We start from the raw sequence: 25,819 nt of genomic DNA, 5'->3' as shown, positions 1-25,819 counted from the left end.
TGGATGCAGAAGGAATGTTTCCCTTGGCGGGTGAGAACAGAACTAGAGGACATAATTTAAGGATAAGGGCTAAACCATTTAGGACAGAGATGAGGGGGAATTTCTTCACTCAGAGAGTGGTGAACCTGTGGAACTCATTGCCACAGAGGGCAGTGTATGCCAGCTCATTAAATATATTTAAGAGGGAATTAGATATATTTCTACGGGCAAAAGGGGTTAAGGGTTACGGAGAGAAGGCGGGGACGGGATACTGAATTAAAGGATCAGCCATGATCTCATTAAATGGCGGAGCAGGCACGAAGGGCCGAATGGCCTACTCCTGCTCCTATCTTCTATGTATCTATGTATCTATGTATATAAACCTCAAGTTGATGAAAGGAATTTGATAAATTCACAACTTGCTTGCTTCCATTTGTGGTGATTGCTGGTTGCTCATTGTTTGCATTGGAGTGGATGGGGAATTTTTTGTGTGATTTAGTGAATGGATTTTGCAGATCGTGGTATTTTGCTCAAATGCCCCGTTCACTAAAATGAAAGAGTTGGCCTGTTTCGGTGCTCCAGCTGGACTTGTTCGAAGAATACGTTCTGTATTATGAACACACGCCAGGTACAAAGCTTCAGCTCAGTATTTCAGGTGACTGAGAGGAGCTTGCGATGCACTGTGCAGCTTGTAGCGATGCTCAGGAGATGATGTCTGATAATGTAACTTGGTTTCACACAGGTGGAGTGTCAGCCCTTCCCTCCAACTTCACTCCATATGTAAACTGCAGAGAGCGAGGCCAGCACTGGAAGTGGATTGGTGAGTCTGGGACATGCTACTGCCGTTTGGGGGCAGTGTGCTATCTAAAAAGAAAGGCTTTTGTTTATATGAGGGGCTGAATAGCCTACTCCTGTTCCTGTATCGTGCCTCATTGTGTCTCTCACAAACCTCTCAAAATACTTCATGCACACATTACTGTTGAAGTACACAAAGAAAGACTTGAATTTCTATAGCGCCTTTCACGACCTCAGGACGTCCCATAGAGCTTTACAGTCAATGAAGTATTTTTTGAAGAGTAGTCACTGTTATAATGTAGGAAAAGCGGCAGCCAATTGCGCACAGCAAACTCCCACAAACAGCAATGTGATAATGACCAGATAATTTGGCTTTTTTGTTAGGTTGATTGAGGGATAAATATTGGCCAGGACACCGGGGATAACTCCCCTGCTGTTCCTCGAAATAGTGCCATGGGATCTTTTACGTCCACCTGAGAGAGCAGACGGGGCTTCGGTTTAACATCTCATCTGAAAAACGGCACCTCCGACATTGCAACACTCCCTTTGCAGTGGAGTGTCAGCTTAGATTGTTGTGCTCCAGTCTCTGGAGTGGGACTTGAACCCACAACCTTCTGATACAGAGGCGAAAGGGCAACCCACTGAGGCACGGCTGACACGGCTTGCAGCAAAGAGTGTTGATCTGCCCGCGATGACTGATGGGCAACAGATGCCAGGGAGCACTGCAACACCTCTCAGTCGCACCACACCTCCTGCCACTTGTTCTCAAGTGAGAAATTCACTTGCATCTTGCCCAATTGGTAAAGAAGTGGGCATTGCCAGAGTTGCAAAAGCTGGTGGAATGTTCCAGAATTCAGGCAGGATCTGTAAAGGTCAGAGTGCAAGTGGAAACGGTCATTAAAAGGCAGCAAATGGGATTTGGGGTTTTCTACACAGGCAGGGGAGGGAAGCTGAAATTGTACAAGGCACTGGTTAGTTGGAATATTGTGTGCAGTTACAGGAAGGATGAATAAAGCCATAAGGGAACAATTGAGGGTAAGGAAAAAGGCATACATTAAGTATATAGACAGCAGAGGAGTGCATGATAAGAGCGAATACGAAAAGATTAGGAGAGAAGTCAAAAAATAATTCTGGAGGCAAAGAGGAACTGTGAAATTAAATTATCAAGGTGTAGGAATGGCTAGATTCCTAACTAAAGGACTGAGGTCGAGTCAGTCTATCAAACAAACGATGTTTAATACTAATCAACAGAGTTTAACACGAAAACACAGGAGAACAACATTACAGGTCTGTACTCTTTGCTGGCTCCACGAAGACTGGCTAGGGCGGCTCCCCAGCCTGACGTCATCACGTTTTCCCGCCGCTGGAGGATCACGTGATCAACGTGATGATGTCATCGCGTTTGGTCTCATTCTTAAAGGGACCGCGCTATGTACATGCAATGATATGAACAAAGATACAGATTCATTCTGTAGCTAATAATTTGTTAAAGATAATTATGTACATTAGATCAGAGTCCCCCTGGTGGCTCTGCCACATGCGCCCCCCCCAGAATTGTCTTTAACAGTAAAAGTCAATCGACTAGGAGGTCTGACAAGCCTGTCAGAGCGACTCCTGTATTCTTGGAGTGGACGTTGTTGAACAGCGGGCGGGCTGGCGGATGGAAGCCTTCGGTCTGGCGTGGATGCAGCGGGAGGTCGACCATGTCGTGGTGGCTGTGCGGTCTCTACTGGCCGGTCGATGTTCAGTTGTGCCGGTTTGAGACAGTCAATGGATATGTGGTCGGGTTTACCACCGATGTCTACAGAGAAATTCTTGTCGCCTGTCTCCAGTACGCGGAAAGGGCCTGTGTAAGGGGCCTTGAGCGGATCCCTATGGGCATCATGACGAATGAATACAAATTCAGCATTCTTTAGCTCCACTGGTACGTGTGAAGATGGAAGGCCGTGATGCGAAGTTGGGATAGGCGCAAAAACCCTGGCTGTTTCCTGGTGGCTGCTGAGTTGATTGGCTGCGGACCACGGCTCAGTTGGAAGCGGAAGGAAATCTCCCGGTACGCAGAGTGGCTGGCCGTACACGAGCTCTGCGGCGGACGATTGCAGGTCCTCTTTGGGTGCTGTGCGGAGACCCAACATGACCCACGGAAGCTTATCCACCCACCCGGCACCTTGGATGCTGGCCCTCAGCGATGCCTTTAACGATCTGTGGAAATGTTCGCACAAACCGTTTGCTTGCGGGTGATAGGCCATGGTGCGGTGAAGCTTGGTGCCGAGACCCTGGGCCACAGCGTTCCAGAGCTCGGAAGAGAACTGTGGACCGCGGTCTGAAGAAATGTCCGCCGAAACGTGCGACCCACGAGGAGAGGAATGCTCTGGCGACATCAGCGGACGTAGTAGACGCCAGAGGAACTGCCTCTGGCCATCTAGTAGTACGATCGACCATGGTGAGGATGTGTGTGAACCCCTGTGACGGTGGAAGCGGCCCGACGAGGTCCACATTGACATGGTCGAATTGACGTTCTGGTACTGCGAACGTAGCCAATGGGGCCTTAACGTGACGTTGCACCTTAGACGTTTGACAGATGACGCAGGTGTTAGCCCAGTGGCGGATATCCTTACGCACTCCTCTCCAGACGAACTTAGCCGACATTAATTTTTGAGATGCCTTCACGCCAGGATGCGAAAGCCCATGTATGGCGTCGAAAACTTTGCGGCGCCAGGCGACTGGAACGATCAGGCGGGGATCTCCCATGGAGACATCGCAGAGTAACGAGGTGCCTGCAGCGTGGAATTGCACATCGGTCGGTTGGAGGCTAGAGGTGTCGGTGCGATACGCCTGTGTTTCAGGGTCGGATGTCTGATCGGTAGCCATGAGGGCATAATCGATGCCCAGCTGGACCGCCCGTACGGTCGCGCGAGAAAGGCAATCAGCTACCAAGTTGTCCTTGCCAGCTACGTGTTGAACGTCTGTCGTGAATTCTGAAATGAAAGTTAGCTGTCGCTGCTGTCGAGCCGACCACGGTTCGGCGGTCTTGTGGTAAGGGCGATGGTGGCACCTGGCAGAGGGTGCGCCAACATAGTTGCATTGGCTAGAGCGGTTTTTGTGTTGTCGAAAGCGTTGTCCATTTCAACCGTCCAGGCTATTGTATCCTTTCCGGCCTTGCCTTTGAGGGCCTCGTAGCGGGGCTGCATGAGTCGTGCTGTCTTGGGCACAAAGCGGTGGTAGAAATTCACCACGCCCAGGAATTCTTGAAGAGCCTTGGTGGACTGCGGCCTTGGGAATGCCGTAATTGCTTCGACCTTTGACTGCAGCGGAATTGCGCCCTCCGAAGTAATGCGGTGGCCCAAGAAGTCAATCTATCGTAGGCCGAACTGACACTTGGCCGGGCGCCGAAAGAGGGTGCGGAGATGGCAGACGTGTTCCTCTTTGGTAGAGCTGGCTATCAGGATGTCGTCAAGGTAGACAAATAAAAACGGAAGATCCCGCAGGACCGAGTCCATTAGTTGTTGAAAAGCCTGTGCGGCGTTCTTGAGCCCAAATGGCATCCGTAGAGACTCGAACAGTCCAAAGGGAGTGATGACAGCCGTTTTCTGGACATCCTGCGGGTATACGGGAACTTGGTGGTAGCCACGGACGAGGTCGACCTTGGAGAAGATTGAGTTTCCCGCCAAATGGGCGGAGAAATCCTGTATATGCGGGATCGGGAGTAGTGGCGTCATTAAGGCGTCAGTAGCCCCCACATGGCCGCCATCCACCGCCGGGCTTCAGGACGATGTGGAGAGGCGAGGACCAGGGACTATTCGACCGGTGAATAATCCCCAGCCGTTCCATCGTGGCAAACTCTGCCTTCGCAGCCGCGAGCTTGCCGGGTTCTAGGCGCCGAGCTCGCGCGTAAACCGGAGAGCCAGTCGTAGTAATGTGGTGTTCGACACCATGTTTAGTGGCCGAGGAGGAGAAAGTAGGCTTGGTCAGCTCCGGGAATTCACCTAATAGGCGAGTGAACTTGTCCGGCGAGGACAACGCGCAGGAGACAGTGTGCGACGTTGCGGAACTGCGGAAGCAAGGGACAGAGTGGAAGGTGGCCGCGTTGACCAATCGACGATTTCTTACATCCACCAAGAGGCTGTTGGCGCATAAGAAATCCGCGCCGAGGATGGCTTGCGAAACCTTGGCTGTAATAAATTCCCACTGAAACCGTTGCCCGCCGAAGCACACCTGGACCCGCCGTTTGCCAAAGGTACGAATGGCCCCGCCATTAGCTGTCTCGAGGGAGGGGCTGTGCATCCCAAACTGAATATCGAGTGCTGAGGCAGGAAGGATGCTACACTGCGTCCCGGTGTCACATAAAAAGCGCCGGCCCGAGAGGGAATCTGTAATGTAGAGGAGCTTCCCGGAATTTCCAATCGCCATCGCGGCTGCGGAACGTCCCTCAGACTCGGTCCTCCTTTTCTGGAGTTGCTGCTGGTGTTGATGTTGGTTTTTTTGTTTAGGTGCGAAACTGCAGGGAGGGCGGCAGCCTCTGGCGTTCGCGCCAAAACGGGCGTGGTAAAAGCACAAGCCGGGGGATGGAGGCGTCGGGGCGGCGTTCGCGGGGGAGGGGCGCCTCGTGGCGGCGCAGTATTGCTGCATGACCGCATAAATCGTATGTGCTTCTGCAGCAAGTGCTGCGCAATCTGTGGCTTCCGATCTGGCGAGGGCAGCCTGAACCTGCTCGGGTAGTTGACTCAGGAATAACTCCCGAAAGAGGAAACATTGTGGTTCTGAGCCAAGGAGTGTGAGCATCTGGCTCATTAATTCAGATGGCTTGGAATCGCCAAGCCCGGGCAAAGCGAGTAGCCGGCGGGCACGCTCCACCTTCGTGAGCCCGAAGACCTGTATTAACCGCGCTTTAAGAGTATTATACTTGCTGTCACCCGGGGGGCCTTCGAGCAGGCTGATGATCCATGAGGCCGTGGAGCTGTCGAGTGCGGAGACCACGTAAAGGTAACGGGTCTGATCCGCAACGATGTTTCGGAGTTCGAATTGCGCTTCTGCTTGGACGAACCAGGAGGCCGCCCGTTGTTCCCAAAAATGTGGGAGCTTCAAAGCCACGGAGTTCGCTTCCATGTTTCGTTTCGCTTCGCTGCTTCCGCGAAAATTGTTCACGAAAATTCGGGGTCACCACTGTAGGAATGGCTAGATTCCTAACTAAAGGACTGAGGTCGAGTCAGTCTATCAAACAAACGATGTTTAATACTAATCAACAGAGTTTAACACGAAAACACAGGAGAACTACATTGCAGGTCTGTACTCTTTGCTGGCTCCACGAGGACTGGCTAGGGCGGCTCCCCAGCCTGACGTCATGATGTCATCACGTGATCAACGTGATGACGTCATCGCGTTTGGTCTCATTCTTAAAGGGACCGCGCTATGTACATGCAATGATATGAACAAAGATACAGATTCATTCTGTAGCTAATAATTTGTTAAAGATAATTATGTACACTAGATCAGAGTCCCCCTGGTGGCTCTGCCACAAAGGAACATAAAACAAAAAAGTAAAAGATTTTATAGGCATATCAATTAAAAAAAGGAAGGTTAAGATAATAGGGCCATTAAGGGATAGTCAGGGTAATACCACAGGTTATGATAGATGGCAGAAATATTAATTAATTATTTTGCGTCAGTATTTACTAGGAAGATAGAACAGGTGGACATGACATTGGATGATGAGATTAGTAATGAGATAAGTGCATTTAAAATTAAAAAGAGAACATATTAAATAAATTAATCAAACTCAAAAAGGGTAAAACCCCTGGATTGTATCCACACATTTTAAAAGAATCTAGGGAAGAGATAGCAGAGGCATTACTACGCATATTTAATAATTAATTAGAAAAAGGTTTAGTGTCCGAGGACTGGCGGATAGCGAACGCAATGCTTATATTTAAGAAGGGGGATGGAACATGTCCAGGGAATTATAGACCAGTCAGCTTAACATCGGTGGTAGGAAAAATAATGGAATCCCTACTAAAGGAGAAAATAGAAGAACATCTAGAAACCAAAAATATAATAATGAATAGTCAACATGGATTTCAAAAGGCCTTCGATAAGGTACCCCATAATAGACTGATGAACAAGGTCAGAGAATGTGGAGTCAGGGGACAAGTAGCAGAATGAATTGCTGGCTGGCTTCAGGACAGAAAGCAGAGAGTGGGAGTAAAGGGTAGCTATTCACGGTGGCAGAAGGTGGGTAGTGGTGTCCCACAAGGATCAGTGCTGGGACCACTGCTGTTCACAATTTATATTAACGATTTAGACCTTGGAATCAAAAACACAGTTTCTAAATTTGCGACGACACCAAATTGGGCGGGATAGTCAATACTGAGGAGGGCTGCACCAAATTGCAAAAGGACATTAATAAACTTATAGAATGGGCATATAATTGGCAAATGAAGTTCAACACAGAAAAATGTGAGGTATTACATTTTGGTAGAAAGAATAGGGAGGTCACTTATCACTTGGAGGGTGCGAGTCTAGGTGGAGTGGAGGAACAAAGGAATCTAGGAGTACAAATACATAAATTACTAAAAGTTGTGCCACAGGTTAGCAAGGCTATAAAAAAAAGCAAACCAAGCACTAGGGTTTATTTCTAGAGCTATAGAATTGAAAAGTAGGGAAGTTATGCTAAACCTGTATCGAACCTTGGTTAGACCGCACTTAGAGCACTGCGTGCAGTTCTGGTCGCCATATTATAAAAAGGATATAGAGGCACTGGAGAAGGTGCAGAGAAGATTTACAAGGATGATACCAGAAATGCGAGGGTATCAGAAAAGGATGAACAGGCTGGGTCTGAAAGGTTTTGATAAGAGTGGATACAGAGAGAATGTTTCCACTTGTGGGGAAGAGCGTAACTAGAGGCCGTCAATATAAGATAGTCACCAAGAAATCCAATAGGGAATTGGGGGAGGAGATAGCGGAATGGCTTGCCATAATTTTCCAATCTTTCCTAGATATGGGGGAGGTGCCTGAGGATTGGAAAGTGGCAAATGTGACACCATTGTTCAAAAAAGGGTGTAAAGGACAATCCTAGTAACTACAGGCCGGCCAGTTTAACATCAGTGGTTGGTAAAGTTTTAGAAACAATAATCAAGGAAAAAATTAATGGGCATTTGGAGAGGTTTAAGCTAATTAAGGAGAGCCAACACGGGTTTGTAAAAGGAAGATCGTGTTTGACTAATCTAATTGAATTTTTTGATGAAGTAACAGAGGATTGATGAAGGGAATGCAATGGATGTTGTCTACATGGATTTTCGGAAGACATTTGACAAAGTACCACATAGAAGGCTGGTTATCAAAATTGAGGCTCATGGAATAGGTGGGTCAGTGGCAGCTTGCTGTGGTAAATGGCTGTTTTTCAGACTCGGGGTATATATATAAAACTTAAATATATATATATATATTTAATATATATATAATAGAGTAGGATTTCTAAATTTGGCGATGACACCAAACTTGGGGGGGTGGCAAACAGTGATGATGATATCAATCAACTGCACATAGGTAGGCTAGCAGAATGGACAGACAAGTGGCAGATGGAATTTAATACAGAGAAGTGTGAGGTGATGCATTTTGGCAGAAGGAACAAGGAGAGGCAATATACACTTAATGGCACAGCTTTAAAGAGTGTGCAGGGACAGAGGGACCTGGGAGTCAATGTGCATAGGTCCCTGAAGGTGGCAGGACATATTGAGAGAGTGGTTAGCAAAGCATATGGGATCTTGGGCTTCATAAATAGAGGTATTGAGTACAAAAGTAGAGAAGTTATGCTGAACCTTTATAAAGCGCTGGTTAGGCCACAACTGGAGTATTGCGTCCAGTTCTGGTCACCACACTGTAGAAAGGATGTGAAGGCCCTTGAGAGGGTGCAGAGGAGATTTACCAGAATGGTTCCGGGGTTGGGGGATCTTAGCTACAAGGACAGGTTGGAGAAGCTGGATTTGTTTTCATTACAGCAAAGGAGGTTGAGGGGTGATTTGATAGAGGTGTACAAGATTATGACGAGTTTGGATAGGCTAGACTAGGGGACACAGATTTAAGGCTTTGGGCAAGAGATACGGGGGATGTGAGGGAAAACTTTTTTACACAGCGAGTGGTGAGGACGTGGAACTTGCTGCCGACGGAAGTGGTGGAAGCGGAGACACTCAATGTTTTCAAGGGGCGACTGGATAGGCACTTGAGGGAAATAAACTTGCAGGGCTACGGGGATAGAACGGGGGAATGGGACTGACTGGATTGCTCCACAGAGAGCCGGCATGGACTCGATGGGCCGAATGGCCTCCTTCTGTGCGGTTATGAATCTATGCGAAGAAACCTCTTTACCCAAAGAGTGGTGAGAATGTGGAACTCGCTACCACAGGGAGTGGTTGAAGCAAATACAGTAGTATAGAAACATAGAAGATAGGAGCAGGAGTAGGCCATTCGGCCCCTCGAGCCTGCTGCGCCATTTAATGAGCTCATGGCTGATCATCCAAATTCAGTACCCTGTCCCTGCTTTCTCCCCATATCCCTTGATCCCTTTAGCCATAAGAAATATATCTAACTCCTTCTTGAATATATTTAATGAATTGGCCTCAATTGCCTTCTGTGGTAGAGAATTCCACAGGTTCACCACTCTCTGGGTGAAGAAATTCCTCCTCATCTCTGTCCTAAATGGCTTACCCCTTATCCTTAGACTGTGACCCCTGGTTCTGGACTCCCCCGCCATCAGGAACAGCATTCCTGCATCTAGTCTGTCTAGTCCTGTTAGAATTTTATAAGTTTCAATGAGATCCCCTCTCATTCTTCTAAACTCCAGCGAATGTAAGCCCAATCGACCCAATCTCTCCTCATACGTCATTCCTGCCATCCCAGGTATGAGTCTGGTGAATCTTTGCTGCACTCCCTCCATGGCAAGAACATCCTTCCTCAGATAAGGCGATCAAAACTTCACACAATACTCAAGGTGTGGTCTCACCAAGGCCCTGTACAACTGCAGCAAGACACCCTTGCTCCTGTACTCGAATCCTCTTGCTATGAAGGCCAACATACTATTTGCCTTCTTAACCGCCTGCTGCACCTGCATGCTTACCTTCAGCGACTGGTGCACAAGGGCACCCAGGTCTCATTGCACTTCCCCTTCTCCCAATCTATTGCCGTTCAGATAATAATCTGCCTTCCTGTTTTTGCCACCAAAGTGGACAACCTCGCATTTATCCACATTATACTGCATCTGCCATGCATCTGCCCAATCACCTAACCTGTCCAAATCATACTGGAGTTTCTCGGCATCCTCCTCACAGCACACACGCCCACCCAGCTTTGTGTCGTCTGCAAACTTGGAGATATTACATCTAGTTCCCTCGTCTAGATCATTAATATATATTGTGAATAGCTGGGGTCCTAGCACCGATCCCTGTGGTACCCCACTAGTCACTGCCTGCCACTCGGAGAAAGACCCGTTTATTCCAATTCTTTGCTTCCTGTCTGCCAACCAGTTCTCTATCCAAGTCAGTACCTTACCCCCAATCCCATGTGCTTTAACTTTACACGCTAATCTCTTATGCGGGACCTTATCGAAAGCCTTCTGAAAGTCCAAATATACCACATCCACTGGTTCTCCCTTATCTATTCTACCAGTTACATCCTCAAAAAATTCCAGTAGATTAATCAAGCACGATTTTTTGTAAATCCATGTTGACTTTGTCCGATCCTGTCACTGTTTTCCAAGTGCTCTGCTATTACATCTTTTATAATAGATTCTAGCATTTTCCCCACTACCGATGTCAGGCTTACCGGTCTATAATTCCCCGTTTTCTCTCTACCACCTTTTTTGAATGGTGGGGTTACATTATCTACCCTCCAATCCATGGGAACTGTTCCAGAGTCTATAGAATTTTGGAAGATGACCAGCAATGCATCTACTATTTCTAGGGCCACTTCCTTAAGTACCCTAGGATGTAGATTATCAGGCCCTGGGGATTTATCGGCCTTCAATCCCATCAATTTCCCTAACACCATTTCCCTACAAATACTGATTTCATTCAGTGCCTCCTTCTCATTAGACCCTATGTTCCCCGACATCTCTGAGAGGTTATTTGTGTCCTCCTTTGTGAAGACAGAACCAAAGTCTGTATTTAATTGGTCTGCCATTTCTTTGTTCCCCATTATAAATTCCCCTGATTCTGACTGCAAGGGACCTATGCTTGACTTCACCAATCTTTTTCTCTTCGCATATCTATAGAAGCTTTTACAGTCAGTTTTTATGTTCTCTGCAAGCTTACTCTCATACTCTATTTCCCCCCTCTTAATTAATCCCTTTGTCCTCCTTTGCTGAATCCTAAACTGCTCCCAATCCTCAGGTTTGTTGCTTTTTCTGGCCAAATTATATGTCCTCTCCTTGGATCTTATGCTATCTCTAATTTCCCTTGTTAGCCACGGTTGAGTCACATTTTTTGTTTTATTTTTATGCCAAACAGGGATGAACAAATTCTGTAGTTCATCCATGTGATCTTTAAATGTTTGCCATTGCCTATCCACCGTCAACCCTTTAAGTAACGTTCCCCAATCCATCCTAGCCAACTCGCGCCTCATACCATCGTAGTTTCCTTTATTTAAATTCAGGACCCTAGTCTCTGAGTCAACTACTTCGCTTTCCATCTTAATGAAGAATTCTTTCATATTATGATCGCTCCGCCCCAAAGCGCCTCGCACAACAAGATTGCTAATGAGTCCTTTCTCATTACATAATACCCAGTCTAAGATGGCCTGATCTCTAGTTGGTTCCTCGATATATTTGTCCAGGAAACCATCCCGTATACACTCTAGGAATTCCTGCTCCACAGTATTGTTCCTAATTTGGTTAGCCCAATCTATATGTAGATTAAAGTCACCCATGATAACTGCTGTGCCCTTATTGCACGCGTCTCTAATTTCCCGTTTAATGCCATCCCCAACCTCAGCATTACTGTTTGGGGGTCTGTATACAACTCCCACTAACGTTTTCTGCCCCTTGGTATTTCTCAGCTCTACCCATACAGATGCCACATCATCAGAGCTAATATCCTTCCTTACTATTGTGTTAATCTCCTCTTTAACCAGCAATGCTACCCCACCTCCTTTTCCTTTTTGAATTCCCAGCCTTGGTCACCCTGGAGCCATGTCTCCGTAATGCCAATTATATCATATCCGTTTACATCTATTTGCGTAGTTAATTCATCCACCTTATTACGAATGCTCCTCGCATTAAGACACAAAGCCTTCAGTCATGTTTTTTTAACAATCTTAGACCTTTTAGAATTATTATTTACTGTGGCCATGTTTGATTTAAACCCTTGATTTCTCTGACTGCCACATTTGCTTTTCTCCTGTCTTTTTGCTTCTATCCTTGCTTCCCTTTCCTCTGTCTCCCTGCACAGGTTCCCACCCCCTGCCATTTTAGTTTAAACCCTCCCCAACAGCACTAGCAAACACTCCCCCTAGGACATCGGTCCCGGTCCTGCGCAGGTGCAAACCATCCGGTTTGAACTGGTCCCACCTCCCCCAGAACCGGTTCCAATGTCCCAGGAATTTGAATCCCTCCCCCTTGCACCATTCCTCTAGCCACGTATTCATTTGAAATATCCTTCTATTTCTACTCTGACTAGCACGTGGCACTGGTAGCAATCCTGAGATTACTACCTTTGAGGTCCTATTTTTTAATTTACCTCCTAACTCCCTATATTCAGCTTTTAGGACCTCATCCCGGTTTTTACCTATATGCACCACGACAACTGGCTGTTCACTCTCCCCCTCCAGAATGCCCTGCAGCTGCTCCGAGACATCCTTGGCCCTTGCACCAGGGAGGCAACACACCATCCTGGAGTCTCGTTTGCGGCCGCAGAAACGCCTATCTATTCCCCTTACAATAGAATCCCCTATCACTAAAGCTCTCCCGCTCTTTTTCCTCTCGTCCTGTGCAGCAGAACCACCCATGATGCCAGGAAGTTGGCTGCTGCTGCCTTCCCCCGATAAGCCATCTCCCTCAACAATATCCAAAGTGGTATATCTGTTTGAGAGGGGGATGGCCACAGGGGAGCCCTGCACTACCTGCCTGCGCCTACTACTCTGCCTGGTGGTCACCCATTCCCTTCCTGCCTGTACAGCCTTTACCTGCGGTGTGACCAACTGATTAAACGTGTTTAGATGCATTTAAGGGGAGGCTAGACAAGCATATGAGGGAGAAAGGAATAGAGGGTTATGCTGATAGATTTAGATGAGGAAAGACAGGAGGAGGCTCGTGTGGAGCATAAACGCCGGCATGGACTGGTTGGGCCGAATGGCCTGTTTCTGTGCCGTATATCCTATGTAATCCCACGTAATATTAGCGCCATGGACAGGGTGCAGTGAAGATTCACTAGAATCTTTCTGGTGTTGCTAGCGTTTGATAAAGTGCCACATAATAGGCTTGCCAGCAAAGTTGAAGCCCCTAGAATAAAAAGGACAGTGGCAGCATGGATACGAAATTGGTTATGTGATGGGAAACTTTGAGTAGTGAATGGTTGTTTATCGGACTGGAGGAAGGTATACAGTGCTGTTCCCCAGGGGTTGGTACTAGGACCACTGCCTTTCTTGATATATATGAATGACTTGGATGTGGGTGTAAGGGGCACAATGTCAAAATTTGCAGATGACACAAAACTTGGAAGTATAGGAAACAGTGGGGATGATGGTGATAAGACTTCAAGGGGACATAGACAGGCTGGTGAAATGGGCGGACATGTGGCAGATGAAATTTAATGCAGAAAAGTGCGAGTGATACATTTTGGTAGGAAGAACGAGGAGAGGCAATATAAACTAAAGGATACAATTCTAAAGTGGGTGCATGAAGAGAGAGACCTGGGTGTAAATGTGCACAAATCGGGATTCTGGGCTTCATAAACAGAGGAATAGAGTACAAAAGCAAGGAAGTTATGACGAACCTTTATAAAACACTGGTTCGGCCTCAACTGGAGTATTGTGTGCAATTCTGGGCACCACACTTTAGGAAGGATGTGAAGGCCTTAGAGAAGGTGCAGAAAAGATTTACAAGAATGGTTCCAGAGATGAGGGGCTTCAGCTACATGGATAGACTGGAGAAGCTGGGGTTGTTCTCCTTAGAGCAGAGAAGATTGAGAGGAGATTTGATAGAGGTGTTCAAAATCATGAGGGGTCTGGACAGAGTAAATAGAGAGAAACTGTTCCCATTGGCAGAAGGGTCGAGAACCAGAGGACACAGATTTAAGGTGATTGGCAAAAGAACCAAAGGCAACATGAGGAAAAACTTTTTTCCGCAGCGAGTGGTTAGGATCCGGAATGCGCTGCCTGAGAGGGTGGTGGAGGCAGATTCAATCACGGCTTTCAGAAAGGAATTGGATAAGAACCTGAGGGGAAAACATTTGCAGGGCTATGGGGAAAGGTCGGGGGAGTGGGACTGGCTGAAGCGCTCTTGCAGAGAGCCAGCATGGGCCGAATGGCCTCATTCTGTACTGTAACCATTCTATGATTCTAGGACACCAGGAATGAGAGGTTATAGTTTTGAAAAAGGTTGGGAATTGTGGCTTTTTTTTACTGGAATAGAAACTGCTACAAGAGATCTAATACAGGGTTTCAAAATTATGAAAGGTTTTGAAAGAGTAAAAGATTGTTTACTGGTTAGTGAATCAGTAACAAGGGGGCACAAGGCTTATCATGAGAAAAATGAAGTTGGAATTTTTTCCACACAGAAAGTTACTTGAATATGGAATGGTTGACTATAATTAGCTATTGATGCAAAGAATATATCATGCTAAATGCAATTGGTTACGGAAGACCGTAAAAGGAAAGGGGATTAGAGTGGAGTAGATAGTGCCAGTTGAAGAGATAGCGCCAGAAGATACTCGATGGGCCAAATGGCCTCCTCCTATGCTGCAATTTCTATGATTCGCTTGGATTATGGGGTGAGTTGGAAATTTCCCCTGGGTCCTAGGAAATTCCTGCTGCTGAGGGCACATTTTGTAAGAGAGAGATGTTTCATGGATGTTGTCATTCTCGCTCTCCTGTGGAACGTCAATACCGAGCCAGGCAAATAATATACAAAGGACAACTGATGAGAGGCAGTTGGGGAACAGGAAACAAGTCCACGTTTTCAGTTTGTACAGTTTAAGCCATTACAGAAATTCTGAAGTACGTGTTATAGAGTCATAACGGCACAGGAGGCGGCCATTTGGCCCATCGAGTCCGTGCCGGCTCTCTGTAGAGCAATCCAGTCAGTCCCATTCCCCTGCTCTATCCCCGTAGCCCTGCAAGTTTATTTCCCTCAAGTGCCTATCCAGCCTATCCAAACCCGTCATAATCCTGTACACCTCTATCAAATCACCCCTCAACCTCCTTTGCTGTAATGAAAACAAATCCAGCTTTTCTAACCTGTTCTTGTAGCTAAGATCCCCCATCCCCGGAACCATTCTGGTAAATCTCCACTGCACCCTCGCAAGGGCCTTCAGATTCTTCCTAAAGTGCGGTGACCAGAACTGAATGCAATACTCCAGTTGTGGAACTGAAAGAAATCAGTATTTGTAGGGAAATGGTGTTAGGAAAATTGATGTGACTGAAGGCTGATAAATCCCCAGGGCCTGATAATCTACATCCCAGGGAACTTAAGGAAGTGGCCCTAGAAATAGTAGATGCATTGCTGGTCATCTTCCAGAACTCGATAGACTCTGGAACAGTACCCATGGATTGGAGGGTAGCTAATGTTACCCCACTATTCAAAAAAGGTGGTAGAGAGAAAACGGGGAATTATAGACCGGTAAGCCTGACATCGGTAGTGGGGAAAATGCTAGAATCTATTATAAAAGATGTAATAGCAGAGCACTTGGTAAGCAGTGACAGAATCGGACAAAGTCAGCATGGATTTACAAAAGGTAAATCATGCTTGACTAATCTACTGGAATTTTTTGAGGATGTAACTGGTAGAATAGATAAGGGAGAACCAGTGGATGTGGTGTATTTGGACTTTCAGAAGGCTTTCGATAAGGTCCCACATAAGAGATTAGCGTGCAAAATTAAGGCACATGGGATTCGGGGCAAGGTATTGACTTGGATAGAGAACTGGTTGGCGGACAGAAAGCAAAGAGTTGGAATAACGGGTCGTTTTCCGAGTGGCAGGCAGTGACTAGTGGGGTACCGCAAGGATCGGTCCTAGGACCCCAGCTGTTCACAATATATATTAATGATCTGGACGAGGGAATTGGATGTAATATCTCCAAATTTGCAGACGACAAAGCTGGGTGGGAGGGTAAGCTATGAGGAGGATGTCGTGAAACTCCAGTACGATTTGGACAGATTGGGTGATTGGGCAGAAACATGGCAAATGCACTATAATGTGGATAAATGTGAGGTTATCAACTTTGGTGGCAAAAACAGGAAGGCAGATTATTATCTGAACGGCAATAGATTGGGAGAAGGGGAAGTGCAAAGAGACCTGGGTGTCCTTGTGCACCAGTCGCTGAAGGTAAGCATGCAGGTGCAGCAGGCGGTTAAGAAGGCAAATGGTATGTTGGCCTTCGTAGCAAGAGGGTTCGAGTACAGGAACAAGGATGTCTTGCTACAGTTGAACAGGGCCTTGGTGAGACCGCACCTTGAGTATTGTGTGCAGTTTTGGTCGCCTTACCTGAGGAAGGACGTTCTTGCCATGGAAGGAGTGCAGCGAAGATTCACCAGGCTGATACCTGGGATGGCAGGAATGACGTATGAGGAGAGATTGTGTCGATTGGGATTATACTCACTCGAGTTTAGAAGATTGAGAGGGGATCTCATCGAAACCTATAAAATTCTGTCAGGCCTGGACAGACTAGATGCAGGAAGGAGGTTTATGATGGCCGGGGAGTCCAGAACCAGGGGTCATAGTCTAAGGATAAGGGGTAAGCCATTTAGGACTGAAATGAGGAGGAATTTCTTCACCCAGAGAGTAGTGAACCTGTGGAATTCTCTGCCACAGAGGGCGGTGGAGGCCAGTTCATTAAATATATTCAAAAAAGAGTTGGATATATTTCTTAAGGCTAAAGGGATCAAGGGATATGGGGAGAAGGCAGGGACAGGGTACTGAATTTGGATGATCAGCCATGATCTCATTGAATGGCAGAGCAGGCTCGAAGGGCCGAATGGCCTACTCCTGCTCCTATCTTCTATGTTATCTATGTCTATGTTTATAAAGGTTCAGCGTAACTTCTGGACTTTTGTACTCGGTACCTCTAATTATGAAGCCCAAGATCCCATATGCTTTGTTAACCGCTCTCAATATGTCCTGCCACCTTCAGGGACCTATGCACATTAACTCCCAGGTCCCTCTGTCCCTGCACACTCTTTAAAACTGTGCCATTAAGTATATATTACCTCGGGAGCCTACTGTCAACAAGGGCAGACGTCGACGACGAAGTCCAACACCGCCTTCAGTGTGCCAGTGCAGGCTTTGGTCGCTTCAGGAAGAGAGTGTTTGAAGATCAGGACCTCCAACCCGGCACTAAGCTCATGGCCTACAGAGCAGCAGTGGTACCCGCCCTGCTGTATGCCTCAGAGACATGGACCATGTACAGCAGGCACCTCAAAGCACTGGAGAGGTACCACCAACGCTGCCTCCGCAAGATCCTGCAAATCCATTGGCAGGATAGGCGCACCAACATCAGTGTTCTTGCTCAGGCCAACATCCCCAGCATTGAAGCTTTGACCATGCTCAATCAGTTCCGATGGACGGGTCACATTGTCCGCATGCCCGATACGAGACTCCCAAAACAAGCGCTCTACTCGGAGCTCCGGCACGGCAAGAGAGCCCCAGGTGGGCAGAGGAAATGCTTCAAGGACACCCTCAAAGCCTCCTTGAAAAAGTGTAACATCCCCACTGACACCTGGAAATCCCTGGCCCAAGACCACACAAAGTGGAGGAGAAGCATCCGGGAAGGCGCCGAACACCTCGAGTCTCTTCGCCGGGAGCAAGCGGAAGCCAAACACAGGCAGCGCAAGGAGCGCACGTCAACCCAAGCACCCCACCCACCCGCCCCTTCAACCACCGTCTGCCCCACCTGTGACAGAGACTGTAGGTCCCGCATCAGTCACCTGCGAACTCATTTTTAATGTGGAAGCAAGTCATCCTCGGTTCCGAGGGACTGCCTAAGAAGAAGATATTGCCTCTCCCTGTTCTTTCTGCCAGACTGCATAACCTCACAGTTCTCTGTATTAAATTCCATCTGCCACTTGTCTGCTCATTCTGCTAGCCTTTCTATGTCCTGTTGCATTCGATTGGTATAATTCTCATTGTTGGCAACATCCCAAGTTTGGTGTCATCGGCAAATTTAGAAATTCTACTTTGTATTCCAATATCCAGGTCATTTATAAAGCAGTGGCCCCAGCACTGACCCTTGGGGAACACCATTGTCTACTGTCCTCCAGTCTGGAAAAACAGCCATTTACCACAACTCGCAGTTTTCTGTCCTTAAGCCAATTCCTTATCCAAGCTGCCACTGGCCCACCTATTCCATGAGCCTCAATTTTGTTAACCAGCCTTCTATGTGGTACTTTGTCAAATGCCTTCCGAAAATCCATGTAGACAACATCCATTGCATTCCCGTCATCAATCCTCTCTGTGACTTCATCAAAAAATTCAATTCGATTAGTCAAACATGATCTGCCTTTTACAAATCTGTGTTAGCTCTCCTTAATTAGCTTAAACCTCTCCAAGTGCCCATTAATTTTTTCCTTGATTATTGTTTCTAAAACTTTACCAGCCACTGATGTTAAACTGACTGGCCTGTAGTTACTGGGATTGCCCTTGCACCCTTCCTTGAACAATGGTGTCACATTTGCCACTTTCCAATCTTCAGGCACCTCCCCCGCATCTAGGGAAGATTGGAAAATTATGGCAAGCCCTTCCACTATCTCCTCCCCCAAATCCCTCAGCAATCTGGGATGCAAGCCATCTGGACCAGGTGACTTGTCCACTCTAAGCATACCCAGCCTTTCTAGCATATCCTGTCTATCAGTTTTCACCCCTTCCATTGCTTCTACCTTTTCCACTTCTACTGATATTTTGTCAGCATCCCCCTCCTTAGTAAACACCAATACAAAGTACTCATTGAATATTCTAGCCTTGTCCTGCGCCTCTAAGCATATATCACCTTCATTGTCCCTAATAGGCCCCACCCGCCTCTTACTACCCGCTTACTGTTTACATGCCGGTAGAAGATTTTTGGGTTCCCTTTTATGTTACCTGCCATTCTACTCTCATTATCTCTTTGCCAATTTTATTTTCATCTTCACTTCCCCTCTCAACTTATTGTATTTGGTCTGGTTCTCCCTTGAAGAATTCACCTGACATGCATCATACACCCTCTTTTTGTTTCATCATCTTCTCAATCTCCCTCGTCATCCAAGGAGCCCTTGCTTTGGTTCCCTTCCCTCTGGTTGGAATGTACCTAGCCTGTACTTGGACCATCTCCTCCTTAAAGATCACCCATTGTTCCGTTACAGTTTTCCCTGTCAGTCTTTGGTTCCATTTTACCCTGGCTAGATCCTTTCGCATCCCATTGAAGTTAGCCCTATTCCAGTTTAGAAGTTCCACTCTAGATTGTTCCTTGCTCCTCTCCATTGCTAATCTAAATCTTATGATACAATGATCGCTCGTTCCCAAGTGTTCTCCCACAGACACTTGGTCGACCTGGCCCACCTCATTCCCCAGCACCAGATCCAGCAATGCCTCCTTCCTAGTTGGGCCAAGAACATACTGGTCAAGGAAATTCTCCTGAACACATTTCAGAAATTCCTCCCCCTCCTTTCCCTTTACCCTAGCATTATCCCAATCGATATTTGGGTAATTAAAGTCCCCCAATATCTCTGCGATTTCCCTGCAGATTTGCTCCTCTACCTCCCTCCCACTATTTGGAGGCCTGTAGAATACCCCCAATAGCGTGATCATACCCTTTTTGCTCCTCAACTCTAACCAAATGGTTTCTGTCCTTGTCCCCTCAAGAACATCCTCCCTTTCCAACACTACAATGTCTTCCTTAATCAGCACTGCCACCCCACCTCCCTTTTTTCCTTCCCTATCTTTTCTGAACACCTTGTACCCTTGAAAATTAAGTGCCCAGTCCTCACCGTTTTTAAGCCATGTTTCCAGTATTGCCACAACATCATATTGCCACACGGCTAATTGTGCTTGTAGCTCATCAACCTTATTCACCACACTTTGTGCGTTTACGTACATGCATTCTAAACCCATTTTTGAATTTTTCGTAGTCTTAGTCTACTCCTGTCTAATATGGTACTGCTTCCGCCTCTAGTACTACTTTCTTCTCTAGTACTGTCCAACACATTCACTCTTTTATGCACCTTATTCCTCTTTTCTACTCCTATATGCTGGTGCCCATCCCCCTGCCAAGCTAGTTTAAACCCTCCCCAACAGCACTAGCAAACCTCCCCGCGAGAATATTGGTCCCGGCTCTGTTGAGGTTTAACCCGTCCGGCTTGTACAGGTCCCACCTTCCCCAGAAATGGTCCCAATGCCTCAGGAATCTAAAGCCCTCCCTCCTGCACCATCTCTCCAGCCACACATTCATCTGTTCTATTCTCCTATTCCTCTACTCGCTAGCACGTGGCACCGGGAGTAATCCAGAGATTACTACCTTTGAGGTCCTGCTTTTTAATCTCTCTCTTCGCTCCCTAAACTCTGCCTGCAGGACCTCATCCCTCTTTCTGCCTATGTCGTTGGTACCGATATGGACAACGACCTCTGGCTGTTCACCCTCCCCCCTACGAGTGTCCTGCAGCCGCTCAGTGACATCCTTGACCCTGGCACCAGGGAGGCAACATACCATCCTGGAGTCACGTCTATGGCCACAGAAACCCCTATCTGCTCCCCTGTCGAATCCCCTACCACTATTGCTCTTCCACTCTTTTTCCTGCCCCCCAGTGCAGCTGAGCCACCCGTGGTGCCATGGACTTGTCTCTGGCTGCACTCCCCAGTGGAACCATCGCCCCCACCAGTAATCAGAACAGAATACTGGTTGGAGAGTGAGATGCACTCCGGGGACTCCTGCACTACCTGCCTGGCCCTACTCTTCTGTCTGGCAGTCACCCATTCCCTCTCTGCCTGCACACTCTAAAGCTGCGGGGTGGCCACCTCTAGAAACGTGCTATCCACGTAACTCTCAGCCTCGCGGATGCACCGCAGTGACTCCAGCCGCCGCTCAAGCTCTGAAACACGGATCTCGAGCTGCCGTAGCTGGACATGTGGTCGTCCAGGCTACGTGAAGCGTCCACATGGCACAGGATGTGCACTCCACGGGACTGAGCTGCCCTGCCATGCCTCTATTTAATAGACTAAGAACTAACTTAGCAAAAATAAACTTAAAACTTTTTAAAAAATCACTCACCAATCAGCTCCTTTCCTTGTGCCAACGTCACTTTTTCTACACTGACATCACTCTTTCAGATTCTACCTCTGTTGAGTTGCTGCTTCTCACTTGGCTCCCACTCCCCTCGCCGCTCTTTACAGCGCCGCTGCTAACGCCCCCCACGCTGCTCTTTACAGCGCCGCTGCTAACGCCCCCCACGCTGCTCTTTACAGCGCCGCTGCTAACGCCCCCCACGCTGCTCTTTACAGCGCCGCTGCTAACGCCCCCCATGCTGCTCTTTACAGCGCCGCTGTTCCCACTCCCCTCGCCGCTCTTTACAGCGCCGCTGTTCCCACTCCCCCGCCGCTCTTTACAGCGCCGCTGTTCCCACTCCCCTCGCCGCTCTTTACAGCGCCGCTGTTCCCACTCCCCCCGCCGCTCTTTACAGCGCCGCTGTTCCCACTCCCCTCGCTGCTCTTTACAGCGCCGTTGTTCTCACTCCCCATGCTGCTCTTTACAGCGCCGCTGTTCCCACTCCCCTCGCCGCTCTTTACAGCGCCACTGTTCCCACTCCCCCCGCCGCTCTTTACAGCGCCGCTGTTCCCACTCCCCTCGCTGCTCTTTACAGCGCCGCTGCTCCCGCTCCCCTCGCTGCTCTTTACAGCGCCACTGTTCCCACTCCCCCCACCGCTCTTTACAGCGCCGCTGTTCCCACTCCCCTCGCCGCTCTTTACAGCGCCACTGTTCCCACTCCCCCCGCCGCTCTTTACAGCGCCGCTGTTCCCACTCCCCTCGCTGCTCTTTACAGCGCCGCTGCTCCCGCTCCCCTCGCTGCTCTTTACAGCGCCACTGTTCCCACTCCCCCCACCGCTCTTTACAGCGCCGCTGTTCCCACTCCCCTCGCCGCTCTTTACAGCGCCACTGTTCCCACTCCCCTCGCCGCTCTTTACAGCGCCACTGTTCTCACTCCCCTCGCCGCTCTTTACAGCGCCGCTGCTCCCACTCCCCTCGCGCTCTTTACAGCGCCGCTGCTCCCACTCCCCTCGCCGCTCTTTACAGCGCCGCTGCTCCCACTCCCCTCGCGCTCTTTACAGCGCCGCTGTTCCCACTCCCCTCGCCGCTCTTTACAGCGCCGCTGTTCCCACTCCCCTCGCTGCTCTTTACAGCGCCGCTGCTCCCACTCCCCTCGCGCTCTTTACAGCGCCGCTGTTCCCAGTCCCCTCGCCGCTCTTTACAGCGCCGCTGCTCCCACTCCCCTCGCCGCTCTTTACAGCGCCACTGTTCCCACTCCCCTCGCCGCTCTTTACAGCGCCACTGTTCTCACTCCCCTCGCCGCTCTTTACAGCGCCGCTGCTCCCACTCCCATCGCTGCTCTTTACAGCGCCGCTGTTCCCACTCCCCTCGCCGCTCTTTACAGCGCCGCTGCTCCCACTCCCCTCGCTGCTCTTTACAGCGCCGCTGTTCCCACTCCCCTCGCCGCTCTTTGCAGCGCCGCTGCTCCCACTCCCCTCGCTGCTCTTTACAGCGCCGCTGTTCCCACTCCCCTCGCTGCTCTTTACAGCGCCGCTGCTCCCACTCCCCTCGCGCTCTTTACAGCGCCGCTGTTCCCACTCCCCTCGCCGCTCTTTACAGCGCCGCTGCTCCCACTCCCCTCGCCGCTCTTTACAGCGCCACTGTTCTCACTCCCCTCGCCGCTCTTTACAGCGCCGCTGCTCCCACTCCCCTCGCCGCTCTTTACAGCGCCACTGTTCCCACTCCCCTCGCTGCTCTTTACAGCGCCGCTGTTCCCACTCCCCTCGCCGCTCTTTACAGCGCCGCTGTTCCCACTCCGCTCGCCGCTCTTTACAGCGCCGCTGTTCCCACTCCCCTCGCCGCTCTTTACAGCGCCGCTGTTCCCACTCCCCTCGCCGCTCTTTACAGCGCCGCTGCTCCCGCTCCCCTCGCCGCTCTTTACAGCGCCACTGTTCCCGCTCCCCTCGCCGCTCTTTACAGCGCCACTGTTCTCACTCCCCTCGCCGCTCTTTACAGCGCCGCTGCTCCCACTCCCCTCGCTGCTCTTTACAGCGCCGCTGCTCCCACTCCCCTCGCGCTCTTTACAGCGCCGCTGCTCCCACTCCCCTCGCTGCTCTTTACAGCGCCGCTGTTCCCACTCCCCTCGCTGCTCTTTACAGCGCCGCTGCTCCCACTCCCCTCGCTGCTCTTTACAGCGCCGTTGTTCCCACTCCCCTCGCCACTCTTTACAGCGCCGCTGCTCACGCTCCCCTCGCGCTCTTTACAGCGCCGTTGCTCCCACTCCCCTCGCGCTCTTTACAGCGCCACCGTTCCCGCTCCCCTCGCGCTCTTTACAGCGCCGCTGCTCCCACTCCCCTCGCCGCTCTTTACAGCGCCGCTGCTCCCACTCCCCTCGCCGCTCTTTACAGCGCCGCTGCTCCCACTCCCCTCGCGCTCTTTACAGCGCCGCTGCTCCCACTCCCCTCGCCGCTCTTTACAGCGCCGCTGTTCCCACTCCCCTCGCTGCTCTTTACAGCGCCGTTGCTCCCACTCCCCTCGCGCTCTTTACAGCGCCACTGTTCCCGCTCCCCTCGCGCTCTTTACAGCGCCACTGTTCCCGCTCCCCTCGCCGCTCTTTACAGCGCCGCTGCTCCCACTCCCCTCGCCGCTCTTTACAGCGTCGCTGCTCCCACTCCCCTCGCGCTCTTTACAGCGCCGCTGCTCCCACTCCCCTCGCCGCTCTTTACAGCGCCGCTGCTCCCACTCCCCTCGCGCTCTTTACAGCGCCGCTGTTCCCACTCCCCTCGCCGCTCTTTACAGCGCCGCTGTTCCCACTCCCCTCGCTGCTCTTTACAGCGCCGCTGCTCCCACTCCCCTCGCGCTCTTTACAGCGCCGCTGTTCCCAGTCCCCTCGCCGCTCTTTACAGCGCCGCTGCTCCCACTCCCCTCGCCGCTCTTTACAGCGCCACTGTTCCCACTCCCCTCGCCGCTCTTTACAGCGCCACTGTTCTCACTCCCCTCGCCGCTCTTTACAGCGCCGCTGCTCCCACTCCCCTCGCTGCTCTTTACAGCGCCGCTGTTCCCACTCCCCTCGCCGCTCTTTACAGCGCCGCTGCTCCCACTCCCCTCGCTGCTCTTTACAGCGCCGCTGTTCCCACTCCCCTCGCCGCTCTTTACAGCGCCGCTGCTCCCACTCCCCTCGCTGCTCTTTACAGCGCCGCTGTTCCCACTCCCCTCGCTGCTCTTTACAGCGCCGCTGTTCCCACTCCCCTCGCTGCTCTTTACAGCGCCGCTGCTCCCACTCCCCTCGCGCTCTTTACAGCGCCGCTGTTCCCACTCCCCTCGCCGCTCTTTACAGCGCCGCTGCTCCCACTCCCCTCGCCGCTCTTTACAGCGCCACTGTTCCCACTCCCCTCGCCGCTCTTTACAGCGCCACTGTTCTCACTCCCCTCGCCGCTCTTTACAGCGCCGCTGCTCCCACTCCCCTCGCCGCTCTTTACAGCGCCACTGTTCCCACTCCCCTCGCTGCTCTTTACAGCGCCGCTGTTCCCACTCCCCTCGCCGCTCTTTACAGCGCCGCTGTTCCCACTCCCCTCGCCGCTCTTTACAGCGCCGCTGTTCCCACTCCCCTCGCCGCTCTTTACAGCGCCGCTGCTCCCGCTCCCCTCGCCGCTCTTTACAGCGCCACTGTTCCCACTCCCCTCGCCGCTCTTTACAGCGCCACTGTTCTCACTCCCCTCGCCGCTCTTTACAGCGCCGCTGCTCCCACTCCCCTCGCTGCTCATTACAGCGCCGCTGCTCCCACTCCCCTCGCGCTCTTTACAGCGCCGCTGCTCCCACTCCCCTCGCCGCTCTTTACAGCGCCGCTGTTCCCACTCCCCTCGCTGCTCTTTACAGCGCCGCTGCTCCCACTCCCCTCGCTGCTCTTTACAGCGCCGTTGTTCCCACTCCCCTCGCCACTCTTTACAGCGCCGCTGCTCACGCTCCCCTCGCGCTCTTTACAGCGCCGTTGCTCCCACTCCCCTCGCGCTCTTTACAGCGCCACTGTTCCCGCTCCCCTCGCGCTCTTTACAGCGCCGCTGCTCCCACTCCCCTCGCTGCTCTTTACAGCGCCGTTGTTCCCACTCCCCTCGCCACTCTTTACAGCGCCGCTGCTCACGCTCCCCTCGCGCTCTTTACAGCGCCGTTGCTCCCACTCCCCTCGCGCTCTTTACAGCGCCACTGTTCCCGCTCCCCTCGCGCTCTTTACAGCGCCGCTGCTCCCGCTCCCCTCGCGCTCTTTACAGCGCCGCTGCTCCCACTCCCCTCGCCGCTCTTTACAGCGCCGCTGCTCCCACTCCCCTCGCCGCTCTTTACAGCGCCGCTGCTCCCACTCCCCTCGCCGCTCTTTACAGCGCCGCTGCTCCCACTCCCCTCGCGCTCTTTACAGCGCCGCTGCTCCCACTCCCCTCGCCGCTCTTTACAGCGCCGCTGCTCCCACTCCCCTCGCCGCTCTTTACAGCGCCGCTGCTCCCACTCCCCTCGCCGCTCTTTACAGCGCCACTGTTCCCACTCCCCTCGCTGCTCTTTACAGCGCCGCTGTTCCCACTCCCCTCGCCGCTCTTTACAGCGCCGCTGTTCCCACTCCCCTCGCCGCTCTTTACAGCGCCGCTGTTCCC

The 25,819-nt window shown here is 50.6% G+C and overlaps 1 protein-coding gene across 1 annotated transcript in view; it reads left to right on the top strand.

Annotated features, from left to right (window-relative positions):
• Positions 1 to 25,819, top strand: part of nfrkb (nuclear factor related to kappaB binding protein) — a 129,240-nt gene that overhangs the window by 41,666 nt on the left and 61,755 nt on the right. The window contains 1 exon segment of the mRNA XM_085968187.1: positions 722 to 799. Within this exon segment, the coding sequence (XP_085824313.1) occupies positions 722 to 799 (78 nt within the window).

This window comes from Somniosus microcephalus, chromosome 26 (genome assembly GCF_052327205.1).
Source record: "Somniosus microcephalus isolate GS21.2 chromosome 26, FLI_Smic_1.0, whole genome shotgun sequence".
NCBI lineage: Eukaryota > Metazoa > Chordata > Chondrichthyes > Squaliformes > Somniosidae > Somniosus > Somniosus microcephalus.
The sequence above is the reverse complement of the archived record's forward strand: the minus strand, read 5'-3'. Positions and strand labels throughout refer to the sequence as shown.